This window comes from Schistocerca americana, chromosome 2 (assembly GCF_021461395.2).
Source record: "Schistocerca americana isolate TAMUIC-IGC-003095 chromosome 2, iqSchAmer2.1, whole genome shotgun sequence".
Taxonomy (NCBI): Eukaryota; Metazoa; Arthropoda; class Insecta; order Orthoptera; family Acrididae; genus Schistocerca; species Schistocerca americana.
This window is the reverse complement of record NC_060120.1, coordinates 1,025,317,712-1,025,331,449: the sequence shown is the minus strand read 5'-3', so window position 1 is coordinate 1,025,331,449 and position 13,738 is coordinate 1,025,317,712. Positions and strand designations below refer to the sequence as shown.

Genomic DNA, 13,738 nt, shown 5'->3' with positions numbered 1-13,738 from the left:
ATATAATTATCGATTAACCATTCACAAGCAGGTCGTGTCTTCGCAAACTCGTGCTATATTTGAACAAAATCCTTTTAGGTGTTAGGCAGTGTCATTATAAAACACTAAAACGACAATACAAATGGCGTTGCCTCTTCGGGGCGACAAAACTGCTAGATTCTGAATGTTTCTGTTTCGCTACGTTCCCGATGTATAGTTTATTTCGACTGTCAGGCAACAACTGAAGTCGCACGCTGGCACGCCATTGGGCGGCAGTCGAAGTTTTGTAGGGAGCACATTGTGCTCATGTGGGAGCGATCTAGATGGTTGTAAAACAATAAACTGGTAGCCAAGATCGCAGGAATTCTTTTAATTCCATGATTAACGGTTTCGGCGAAACTACAGCCGCCATCATCGGCTCTTAGGACACACACAGGTTACAACATAAAGGCAAACAACGGTTATATTAGTAGTTGGCTATAACACGTAGGCCTTAAAAAACTGTAAGTAGCACATTGGCGTCCAAGAGAGATGACATTATAAATGTTGCGCTTGTATGTGATGGAGACAGTTAACATTTATAATGTCATCTCTCTTGGACGCCTCTGTGCTAGCTACGACAATTTTGTAAGGCCTGCGTGTTACAGGCAACTACTAATGTCAACATTGTTTGCCTTGATGTTGTAACCCCTATGTGTCCAAAGATCCTATGATGGCGGCTTTAGTTTCGCCGAAACCGTTTATCATGGAATAAAAAGAATTCCTGCGATCTTGGCTACCAGTTTATTGTTTTACGAAGTAAACTGTAAAGTTTCTTATGGAACGGTGGCTGCACGTTGTGCTATTATTGCCTGTGCTACTCCAACAGATAACCGGCACTAAACACCGAATCGGCAGCTTGCACCCCCTGTTTTCCTGTAACAAGACGTCGATACGAGGCTACGGTGAGAGTGACATATAGACGAAGGTCGCCACACGCCACCATCGTCAGAGGTCGTCCGATAACATTGACCGACAGCTTGGTCACAGAGAGTCCCATCTGTTAGTCAGTTTTTGGCGGTATGCATGCCACAACGCTTCTCAGTTTAGAGACGAGTCCTGAATTGCGGCTGCTTTGCTGCTAAATCGACGCCGAATGCATCTGAATGAGCTGCATGCCCCAAGAAGAACGTGGCGAATATCACGCGCTCTTACTTCATTTACTAGGACAGCCAGACAAGTTTTACGATTGTACGAGGGTGACACACTAGAGGTGATTTGTGGTGACACTGACAAGAAATCCAACTTCACAAAATACATTTCAGCGGAAGAGAGGATAGTCATAGCCACACGGTAACTTCTTTAATTCATTCTGTTTAAGACCTTGTTCAAAAGGTGAGGCTCCTCTTATATACTATTCGGTACAGCACCTCACACACGAGCTGGTGAAATAATACAATGAGCAGGATACAGCTGTTCAACTCGTTGACGTGGCCGCTTGTGGCCCCAGCAGAGCATCATACCTTACGCCGTGTGGTTGGCCTGGCGGTGGAAAACACTAAGCGTGTGGCATTCAACCTGGTAACTGACTTTGCTCACAAATCATTTGCATAATCCAGGTTCTGCAATCAGTTAATTGTCTGCAAATAAATTAAATTTACCTACGCTCAACATATATATCATGGACAGTAAAGAAATAAACTCGTAGGTTTTATATTACAATGGAATAAAAACAGTTTTAATACAAAAATATATAATTACAATTAATGAACGATTTCTCAGTGTAGAAATTAACACAGTCCATATTTGGCCACATCCAAGAAATGCGTTACACTATGTGAGTCACATTTTTCTACTTTTTACGGAGTAGGCACTGGTCTTCAGTTGTTGCGGACCACAGCATCAGACAGACATATTGTTGTTGTTGCTCATGTGTTCTGAGCCTGGCTGGTTTGGTGAGGATGTGGTATGGTGCGATGAGTGTGGGAATTTTTGAAGCATTGCCTGATTTTCAATTAAGACCTGTTGCAGTTTAACCCGCGTGATCAATTTCAAATGCTGTGGCACGGCACGTAAGTGCGGCAATAAACTCATGAGAAAGTAATAGTCTTCATCATAATCTTCACCCTTTTGTTTCTTAGAATTCATTGATTCTAGGTGTACTAACTTAGCTCTTTCCAGTTCTATGAGGTTGTAAATTGGATCTGTTTTCTTTCGAGGCCTCTTCTTGGCCCATTTAAATAGATTTTCAGCCGCAACACTTTCGTCCGGAGTCAAAGAGCGGTATCTTTCATCGTCCGCTTGCTCTGAAAATGAATCGTCTTCTAGTGATGTTTCGTCATTATATGATACAACTTGTATGTCCGCTACGTCGGCCATCAAATCCGCTGGGTCAGATTTCACGGATTTTGGAACATTTCCAACGAGACGCTTTGAAGCATACGTGTCTTGTAGAAAGTTCATTTGGTGGAAGTACTTCCATTTCGAGAAACTGCCCACTGATGCAGAACCTGTTGGCGGATTATTCTTCGCAAGTTCGCGTCGATACGTGTCTCTTAAATTCTGCCATTTTGATTTCACATTGGAACCTAAAAATACACACATGACAAATGAGTTTTGATCGATCCGCTCGCACAAATATTTGTAAAACTATAAAACAATAAAAAGAGACGGCTAAAGAGCAGATGGGTTAAGAGACGCTTATTTGGTTTTACTCAGTTTGCGAGCAGATGTAGACGAATCGTTAAATTGGAGATAACCAATAGGAGAACGGTGCAGTAACTATCATGATCGCTTACAGCACACGTTACCGATATAACAATCAGAATAAGCCCATTTCTTAACCCATCTGCGCTTCCACCAAACGATCGTCATAATTATATATAAAACACATGAAGCCATCTGGGTGAAATTGCATACAAAACATATATGTCTGTTTCGACTACAGAAGATTTCCGCAAAATGGCAAACGATTACGAGTATTTGAGGAAATTTCCCGGTTGCATAGGAAGCATTTACTGCTAAAACAGTCACATAAGAAGTCCTTGTTTAACGGGATCTCTGTACAACAGTTATAAAAAGAACTTGTCTATCCGGCTTCAAGGCGTCGCAGACGCCAGGTACATACAGATTTATAGCTGTGGAGGTAGGAACATATGGGAGACAGAATAACAGTGGTGTTATTGTATATAATGCCGTCCACCATAACTCCTTCAATGCATCACCCAGTAAAACTCTGCCAGGAACAGATTTTATTGCACCTCGCGTTTTGCTGTGTGGTCAAGGATATCCTCTGAATGATTCTTCATGTGACACAATTTGGTCACCATACGGATCAACAAAGAAAAATCTTCAATTACTGCGTATCTAGAACTAGATGAGTGACTGAGCATCTCTTTGGAATTCTTTTAAGCAAATAGAACGTCTCAAGGCAGAACTTCAATTATGTGCTTAATTTGATGATACAGTTGCAAAATGTTTTTGGCTACTACCCACCATTCTTGCTGCACCAGAAGTAATAAGTGTAAGTCTGTCAACGGCTAGCAACGCTATCCAGTACAAGGAAGATAATGATGGTAATGACCTTGATAAAGGTGCAGAACGTTTTAACCGGTCTTGAAGGAGACCACGTGAAGTACACGAAGCATTTAAACAATACTTTATAAGCAGTAGAGCTGTACCTCAACATTATAATTCACTTTAATTGCGGCGAAACACTGAATTATTTTTGAATTACATTATGTCGTATTTTCCTGTACCTATGTATGTAATAAATTTTTAAATAATAGAACCTTACAGTTTTACATTCTGTTTCTATTATTGCAGAAGATGATAATGATCAACAGGTTACAGCTGCTTGCAAGAACAGAATTATGTACTTTCTTTACACGTAAACATGTTTCATGACAGTTGTGGCACCAATGGATCTTTCTTTACTATCTGTGATGAAATACCAAGAATTCACAAGCGGAATAAGCTAATCACAGCTGTGATGATTTCAGAACTGCAACAGCAGATCACTTACGCAGAAACATATGCACATTTTGACAGACAAATGTTTCCCCAGAAAAACAGATGCAAGATGTGTAACAAATCCCAAGTAATAATGGGACACAATTTTATCCAGTATGAGGCTCAATTTTTGATACAAGAATAAGAATGCCTCATGAGACCACCAGTAAGTGGTTCACTGATTAAAATCTTTCATAACCACACTGAGAAGAAAATCTCCGAGGAAAGAAAAAAACCTAGAGAGCAGAAAGTAATACCTATTAATACCACAATATCGATTGCATAATTTGTCTTTTGGATGAAACGGGTGACTGAATGCAGCAGCTACACACAAATCTCAACACTGGCTATCCAAAATATCCATCTCATAACCGAAACTGAAACAGACAAGAAAACACACTTTCCACACATCACTCGAAAAACTAAAAACCACCATTACCAGCTCTCAGTGTACAAGATACCCACAACAACCACACAATAATCCTAAACAGATCTGGCAACACACTAACAGGCCAGGTTCAAATACCTTCTACACACACTAAAGAGAATCCTAGCGAATAAATACAGAACGTCAGGAGTGCTCAACACGAGTCGTTGCGTTTGGCCAGTGACATAACGTTAATGGCTGCTGTCATGTCGCCTTTTGGTGCCTATATTCACAGTGCTGTTAGTTGGCGAAGCCAGCCCCAAAGAATATGGAAGCATAAAACGCTGGTTGTGGTGACACACTGATCTGTAGCTTAACCTGAGTATAGGTTAGGTTGGAAGGTGGAAGTTTTCTTGTGAATTTTCAAAGCCAACGAATGTGAAACTAAACAAATCTGACTGTGGTGACTGACTGCCTGAGGTCTAGGTTCTGTTGTGAGCGCTCGAAGCCAACCAATTTGATATTTAAAAAATACCTGACTGTGATGACAGACTGATCTGTAGCTTAGCACATTTGAAAAGAACTGCCAAAACAACACGTTATATGGTAGTCGCCTTATTGTCTATGGAGTTTGTTCCATGTTTCCTCTGTCACTGGTCAAAGCCGACGTTCGTATCGTTCCTCTATATCCAATAAAGCTACTTGCAGGAACTTAACATAGACAAATTCCTAAAGAAATTTGGGACAACTGAAATATGGAAAATAAACACACAACAGACACAAAACACTTGCACGAAAAGTGTAACACTCTGCAACGGTAATACTCACATAACCAAAAGGAGCAATCCAGGACATCAAGATTGGGAACAAATGGCACACACTGACATTTGATAACAAACTAACCCAGAGTGTGCGAAGTATCATGAGAAAACAAGAAATACAAGTGACATAAAAAAATACAATTTGTTACAGAGAGGATTAAAATTACCCTATACAACTTGGAATAAATTCAGCCTAAGAGACACATTTCAATTAACCACCAGTGACTGCCATTCAGCCTATGTGTGACAGACCCACATGACATACAAGAAGATGCTGTGAACATCTACAGCACTGAAAAGTGGAAACATGTACATCACATTTGCAAACCATCCCACAATTACAGAATATCACTCTACTAGCATAAAAACACAAGTAAGCAGCAATAACATTTCAAAGACAGCTAAACTGGTTCTCTGCCACTAGCCACAAGTGATCCAGTACTGTTAACTTTAAGCATCAAACATGATATATCTCACATTTTCACTTGAAAAAAAAAAATATTTTTAGGTTATAGTTTATTTTCCGATACAGAGTTTGTCTGCGCTGCAGACGGCATGCTGCAGTAAGTACAGTGTGCTAATTATATGTTGGTCGATTCCAGAGGGGTCTTGCGGGGGGGGGGGGGGGGGGCTGAGGAGGCACGACGGGCCACCATATTGACCGCCTAAGGATGAGGAACCGCAGTGTAAGCATCTTAACCAGTGGCACATGCTTCCACGAAAGCGTAGGTCACGTCCCGATGTAAAAATCACTTATATGTTGTTCCTGATTAAGACTGAAATCGTCTTTTGTATCGAGGTGCTTAACAAATATCCTAATTGCAACAATTACATACGTTTATCACCAACAAAGGAAACAGTATGAAATAGTTTGACGTACAACAGTGTGACGCACAAAACAGTGACACAGCGGACAACAATGACTACCTTATGTATTACTCTCAATTAGATAACGTTGACCGCGGCCAAACACACACACACACACACACACACACACACACACACACACACACTGTGGTGTCACCGACAGACACCACACTTGCTAGGTGGTAGCCTTTAAATCGGCCGCGGTCCGTTAGTATACGTCGGACCCGCGTGTCGCCACTGTCAGTGATTGCAGACCGAGCGCCGCCACACGGCAGGTCTAGAGAGACTTCCTAGCACTCGCCCCAGTTGTACAGCAGACTTTGCTAGCCATGCTACACTGACAAATACGCTCTCATTTGCCGAGACGATAGTTAGCATAGCCTTCAGCTACGTCATTTGCTACGACCTAGCAAGGCACCATTACCAGTTTATATTGAGATTATAATTAATGTATCAACAAGAGCGATGTTCTCCAATTATGGATTAAAGTTAAGTATTCAAAGAGCTTCGTACTTTATTTATGAGACTCAGCTCCTGTAATTGTTCCAGACCTCACGCCAGTCTGCGTGAGCTTAAAAGCGTGCATTTCGGCCTCCTCTAGCAACACGGTGTTGGCTCTTCTGCCAACACATCACACACACACACACACACACACACACACACACACACACACACACACAAAATTTCTACAAGCCTTCCCACTTCTACCAATTCAGACACGGGGCTGATATGCCAATTTTAAGTTAAAACACTGTGTAGACATAAGGCTGAAGTGCATAAACAGCCACAGAGTATGCATAATGCAATATGAAATAACGTTCAATTAATTATTATTAAAATTTTAAGTTGTTACTTACTTGTCGTTTCTAATAAAGTAGCAATTTCAAACCACAGACTTCTAGCCACATCCCTATTATGATAATTCGCATCCTCAGGGTGCCACAAACTCCTCCTTTCGTGGACTAAGCTTATAAGCTTCTCACAGTCCATGTTTTCTGCATGACAAAGTCGCCCAATTCGACCAAAGAAAACAATTGCACCGACTGTTGTCCGAAGTTCGTACGTCGGGTGAGGCTGCACTGAGACTGCGCATGTAATGGCGTACGGCTTTGAGAAGATCGGCCGTCGTCGGCCGATGTCGGTCGTCGCCGGAATTCCCCGACGAGCCGACCTTGCGACAGGAAGGCAACTGCGGCTTCGCTACGAACGTGACCGTTGGTAGCCGAAACGTTACGAAGTTATCGCTTGCGGCGGCGCGAGATGTTGAGCGGCGGAGGGGGAGGGGGCACACGTCACGATGACTCGCTTGACGTGCTATGGGTTGTTTACCGTTCGTAGCGTGGTTGTGTTCGTAGCGTTGTTAATTAAGCGATTTAGGTCTTCCACCGTAGCTGAAACTAAGCAGTACGGAAAGGCGTACGCTTGCAGCAAAATGTATTACATGTCTCTCAGGCGCATCTAGGGAAGCTGAATGTTGCGGCGCCTCTTCTAAGAAGCCAAAAAGCTTATACGTTCCAGTGTCATCTCTGGAACAAAATTTTCAGTTGTGAGAAGAAGTCAACGAAGTCATGATATAAGGATGTTGGTGATAACAGATAGCTGCCTTTGTAATAATATAGAGCTCACACAAACGCACGCGAAATACAGCTTAAGAGCGAAAAACTAAATATTTGTGCTTTAATGACTTTCAGAGAAACGAGAAACAACAGAGTAGTAGGTGGCTGCTGAAGACATTATTATATATGCGATCGTTCAGACTACTTTACCTCTAAAGGTGAAGGCGCCAGGCATTTAAAGCTGCAAGACAGCATTAAATTCAAAGGAGTGTGTCCAGCAAGGATGAAAGTGCATCAAGCTGAAGACGGGACCTGCCTTGTGAAATTTATCTCGACTCACGTTGGACATGAAAATGATCTTAGTCATTAAAGTTTACAAGAAAAAGAGGATGACAGTATAGCTGCAGATACAGAAAAATAAATTCCATTTCAAGTTATTGTGGACAGAATTCCGGACTTAGTGACTCTATCTCCGCCAGACACCAGAATGATGGGCCCCAGCGTGGAGGCATCGTTTAGTCCACGAGTGATGAATTTCATCCACGATTTAAAAATTCAGGTTTTGTGTTAGTAATAACAAACACTGCGCAAAATGAAATTTTGAAGTGCAGAAATGACTTGAGTGTGGACTGAGGACCGCTTCGGCTTAATAATTATAGTTTTGGTCTCACTACATTGGTAAGTAGTATTAGATGACATGAGACAAAGATTTCCATGTGCTTTTCTTATTTCTAATAGAAGAGAAAGTCAAGCGTTGTCCATATTTTTTCACTATATTTTACGTGGGGATCGGAAAAATATTCCAAAGGTCCGTAAGTCACACTTAGCAGATATCGTCTATAATGCCCGGAACTTTACATGGCAAGTGGACAGAACGTGGAGGAAGAATATAAACAATAAACTCACAGCCCAAGGACAACAAGCAGATGTTTACAAGCCGATCAGAACTCTGTTGGAAGAGACAGATGCTGCTGCAATTAATGCGATGCTTCGTGCTGCTCTTAATAGGAAGGATGGTGACGAAGGTCGTCAGAGTTAGCAACTCACGTCCAGGAGAACTGTGCCAATAACGTAGAATACAAGGCTTTCTGCCACGGACTGCATGCTTGTATATATACGATCATGCAAACAGAAAGGATGTTCCACAATGTATCTCCATGCGAAGCACGTGAAACGTCAAGATAAAGCAATATTCGCGCTAATATAGTTCAGTCGGGATAATTGTGCTTACCAGAGGCAAACTGACATACAAAATAAAAGAAATTGTCGTAAGTAAAAGTAAAGTTCAAAAAGGTGATGATTTTATAGGAAGAATACGGATGGAAGGTCAAAAATAGGCGAAATGTATTTCCTGCAAGAAAATGATGTTCAGTGACGATGTAAACTGACGTGTGATACGTGTGATGAACGTAAAACATGCATACGCGTGCATGTATGTATTCCTGCACGCGTTTGGACTACAGTATAAAACTGAACACTTGCAGACTCATGCATAGTGTAGGTCAACTTCATGTGCACGAACTATATGATGAAAATTCTCCTGACACGAAAGATCTAATAACAAGCAGTGAAGACACTGGTACTGCTAAAGAGCTTTATGCAACATTAGCCAAAGTAACCGCACAGCAACAACAGAGGAACATAATTATTCGCGATACGCGGGAAAGCCGGGTTTGAGTTCCTGCTTGGCACAAATTTTCATCTGTCACAAACATCTGGATTCGCAAAATGCGAATTAATTCCGTGATATTTACCACAGCTTTCACCACCATAACAGCGTCACTTCCTTCAGATATGCATGCACGTCTGGGGAATACTGTAATGTGACACTGAGGTGACAGAAGTCATGGGATACACACTAATGCTGTGTCCGATCTCCTTTTGCCCTACGCAGCGCAGCAATTCGACGTGGCATGGACTCGAGCTGTTGGAAGTCCCGTGCAAACTGTTGAGGCATTCTACCTCTATAGCCATATAATTACGAAAGTGTTGCCGGTGCGGGATTTTGTGCACGAACTGACCTCTCGATTATCTCCCATAAACGTTCGATGGAATTTATGTCGTGCGATGTGGGTAGCCAAATCATGTGCTCAAACTGTCCAGAATGTTCTTCAACCCAACTGCGAACTATTATGGTCCGGTCCATAAAAATTTCATCATTGTTTGGGAATACGATGTCCATGAATGGCTATAAATGGTCTCCAAGTAGAAGAATATAACTATTTGCAGTCAATGATCGGTTCAGTTGCACCTGAGGACCCAGTCCATTCCATTTAAACACAGCCCACACCATCATGGAGCCACCACCAGCTTGCACAGAGTCTTGTTGACAACTTGGGTGCATAGCTTCGTGACATCTGCGCCACATTCGATCCCTACCACTAGCTCTTACCAGCTGAAATCGCGCTCATGTCACCAGGCCATGGTTTTCCAGTCGTCTAGAGTTCAACCAATACGATCATGAGCCCAGAAGAGGTACTGCAGGCTGTTAGCAAAAGGCATTCGTGTCAGTCATCTGCTGCCATAGCCCATTAACGTCAAATTTCGCCCCAGTGTCCTAATGGATACGTTTGTCGCATATCCCACATTGATTTCTGTGGTTATTTCGCTCTTCGCTGCTTGTCTGTAAGTACTAACAATTCTATGCAAATGTCGCTGTTCTCGGTCGTTAAGTGAAGGCCGTTGGCCACTGCGTTGTCCATGGTGAGAGGTAATGCCTGAAATTTTGTATTCTCGGCACACTCTTGACACTGTGGCCTCGATGATTTTCGAAACAGAATGTCCCGTGAATCTAACTCTGACTACCATACTGCATTCAAAGTTTGCTAATTATTGTTGCGCTGCCATTATCGCATTGGAAACCTTTTCACACGAATCAACTCAGCACAAACGACATCTCCACCAATGCACCGCCCTTTTATAGCCTATGTACACGATACTACTACCCTCTGTATAAGTGCATATCGCTATCCCATGACTTTTGTCATCTCCATGTAAACAGAGACACTGTAACTATCAGTGACATAATTATTGCTCAGTTACTTTATTTGGTTAACAAAAAAACCACAATACAAGAATGCTGTCAAGAATCACACTGCATATTTAAAGGTGACTTTGGCTGCAGAACTCAATTAAGGTTTGCAGGCTCATCCTTTAAAAAAAAAAAAAAAGTTTGGCTCAAAAGAGACAATATGCACCAGAGGTGACAGTTTTTTATCAAACAGAAGAAAATGTCAGATCAGATACATGAAGCACAAACAATTGCTATTTCTAAACTGCAAGAAATACTGACAGTGGGTGATGTCACACATGAGGAAGAAATGAGATGTTTATTAGTCAGAAGTAAAAGATGATATTCAACTTTTCAGTTGTGTGTTCTGTGTTTCTTTTTCCTCATTAATGTCATATTCATTTACGGATTTTTTATTTATATACTGGGATTACTAAAATAGGTATTTATGTCAGTTGAGTAAATGGTAAGTATACTGTGGCAGTACGGTAACATGTCTTGTAAAGCACCTGTTACCACTGCTGCAGGACATTTTAGTCACTCTTCTTGGAGACCATAAGAAATATGTGAAGCATTTAAACGATACTTTACTGGCAAAGCTATATCTCAACATAATAATTCAGTTTAAACTGCTGTGCCACACTGATTTACATTTGAATTGCACCATATAAAATGTTTGTATATATGTATATCATCAAATAGTTTTAAATTCTGTATGCGTGATTGCAGAAAATAATAATAATTAATGAGCTCTAGCTTCTTGCAAGAACCTAAGTTGCTTTGTTTTCATCTACACATGTTTAACCGCAGTTGTGGCATCAACGGTGGACCTTCCTTTATTAACTGTGTTAAAATACCTGTGTTATATAAAGTTAAACAAATGTTTACAAACTGAATGTGCTAATTAGAACTGTGATGAATTTTAGGACTGCATCAGTGTGCCAACAACAAAAACATTGTTGTAATATTTTTAAAACATCCCAAATGCAATAATACAACAACTTTTTTAAGTTTAAGAATCAGTATTTCACACAACAGGAAGATTGCCCCATGGAGTCATTAATAAGTGGCTCACTGACCAACATCTTCCATAACCACAGCGAGAAGCAAATCTTTGAGGAAATTAAAAAGCATTGACAGTAGAAAGTAATATATTGGCACTGCTACGTCGATAAAATAATTTGCCTTGTATACAAAAAAAGGTGTCTGAATGAAACAGCTACACACAAACATCAACACTGTTAACCCAACAGCCCTCTCACAACTGAAATTGCAATAGACAGGCAAATACATTTCCTACACATCACACTACAAACTAGAAACCACCAATACCCATTACCTGTACATAAGAAGCCCACAACAATCAGCACAATAATCTACAGCACACAAACAGGCCAGATTGAGATACCTCCTACCCACAGAATTTCAACGAATAAACACATCTACTTGCAGGAACTAAAAATTGGACAGAAAACACACACAAGAGAAATGCAACACTATGCAACAGTAATAATCACACACCAGGAAGGAACACACGAAGATGAGAATGACTCATAAAACAGGAACAGTTAGCACACATTGACATTTGATAACAAATTGAACCATAGTGTGTGAAATATTATAAGGAAACATGAAGTGACACAGTGAACAGACAACACATTGTCATTTACAGAACAGGTAACAATCAACCTGGAAAACTAACGTCGTCAAATCAGTTATATTAATCTAAAATGACGGTCATGCAGCCCACGTCAGACAGGCATGCCTACCTCTTAAAGTAAGGTAAACTGAGCAGCTAGAGCTATTGGAAGTGGAAGCGCATACTTCCAATTTGCAAACCATTTTTTATTAGCAGTGTCACCCCCACTAGCATAGAATCACCAGTAGGCAGTGATAACAATTTGTAGACAGCTAAACTGACCCTCTACTACAATCCAAAAAAGATCCACAACAGTTACTTTAACCGTCAAAAGACACATTTCTCAATTGAACAAATAATTTTTAAGCTGACACTTTAGGTCTAAAATTTCTGATACAAATTTTATCCGTGTTGCAGATGATGTGTGGTGTTAACTATAGACCAGAAGCTGGTATGGATAAACATCCACAGAACATACACAAGGCAAGAAAGGTAATGTACACTTAATTACCATTAAACTTTAAGATGTTACTTACTTGTGGTTCTCAATAACATCGCAATTTCTGACCACAGATTTCGAGCTATATCCCTATTATGATAATTCCCATCCTTAGGATGTCACAGACTCCTTCTTTCTTGGACTAAATTTGTAAGTTTCTCACAGTCCATCTTTTGTATGTGAGAAAGTCACCAGATTTGAGTGAAGAAAACAAACTGATCTGAATCTCATGGATTGCTGTCCAATGTTGGCAGTCGGTGGAATTTTCTGACGGTGACACTGCGACTACAGATGCAATTTATGTCAGTATGCTGAGACTATCACTGAAAGAATTTATTAAGAATATTTAACATGTAAATCTTGTCTGTTTATTAGTTGCATTGAATCTTTTTGCTGTACAATTCATCTCTTGTTAGCAGGAAATAAGAAGTACATGGTGCCATCAAAGTGTAGTTGTAGTTGTAGTAGTAGTAGTAGTAGTAGTAGTAGTAGTAGTAGTAGCAGCAGCAGCAGTTTTATTCATCAGTAGATTATGTTTACATGTCTTGGTATTACAATTTAACACAAGTAGAACTAAGGTAAATAAAATATACAGGCATTTACATGTATGTACAGGTCTAGTTTGATGACACCGAGACAAGTATATGGCTAAGGCCTTATAGTAGGAAGCGTCCTGGGATTTGGCTGAAGTCATTTAGGGAAACCATCGAGAACCCAAACGAGGACGCCCAAATGAAGACTGTAGCCTCCACCCTCCTGAATATGAGGCCAGTCTGTTCAAAACAGTGCTACCTCATTTGGTTTACCCCTAGTGTACAATTGTGTTTTACAAAGACGTTGTTTAATACTACAAAATGGTAGTGGGACACTGTTCATTCACTTCCCGCTCCCAGGCACTGCACACACTACACACATTATTACATAACATAACACTACACATGCTGTCAGCTTCTGTCAAGATCACAGTGATGATGTAGGTTTCCATTATGAGTACCACAACTTTCCATTCC

At 40.7% G+C, this 13,738-nt stretch overlaps 2 protein-coding genes across 3 annotated transcripts in view; both read right to left on the bottom strand.

Moving 5' to 3' along the window:
* The window catches only part of LOC124596407 (PRL-1 phosphatase), a 627,938-nt gene that overhangs the window by 570,458 nt on the left and 43,742 nt on the right, over positions 1-13,738 (bottom strand). The gene's annotated exons all lie outside the window — the stretch shown is intronic.
* LOC124596406 lies at positions 1,691-12,988 on the bottom strand. 2 transcript variants are annotated; one of them, XM_047135535.1, is made up of 2 exons: positions 12,766-12,988; positions 1,691-2,546 (listed from the first exon to the last, which is right to left on the bottom strand). In XM_047135535.1, exons 1-2 carry the CDS (start codon positions 12,782-12,784, stop codon positions 1,861-1,863), a joined length of 705 nt encoding a protein of 234 aa, XP_046991491.1. In that variant the 5' UTR covers positions 12,785-12,988; the 3' UTR covers positions 1,691-1,860. The 2 variants fall into 2 exon arrangements, with proteins under 2 accessions (XP_046991491.1, XP_046991489.1); XM_047135533.1 differs by lacking the exon at positions 12,766-12,988 and adding an exon at positions 6,882-7,221.

Coding starts and splice junctions, on each gene's coding strand:
- LOC124596406 (XM_047135533.1), bottom strand. CDS start 7,014: ATGGACTGTGAGAAGCTTATAAGCTTAGTCCACGAAAGGAGGAGTTTG. Junction 2,547..6,881: donor TACTTTATTAGAAACGACAA/GTAAGTAACAAC, acceptor GTGTATTTTTAG/GTTCCAATGTGAAATCAAAA.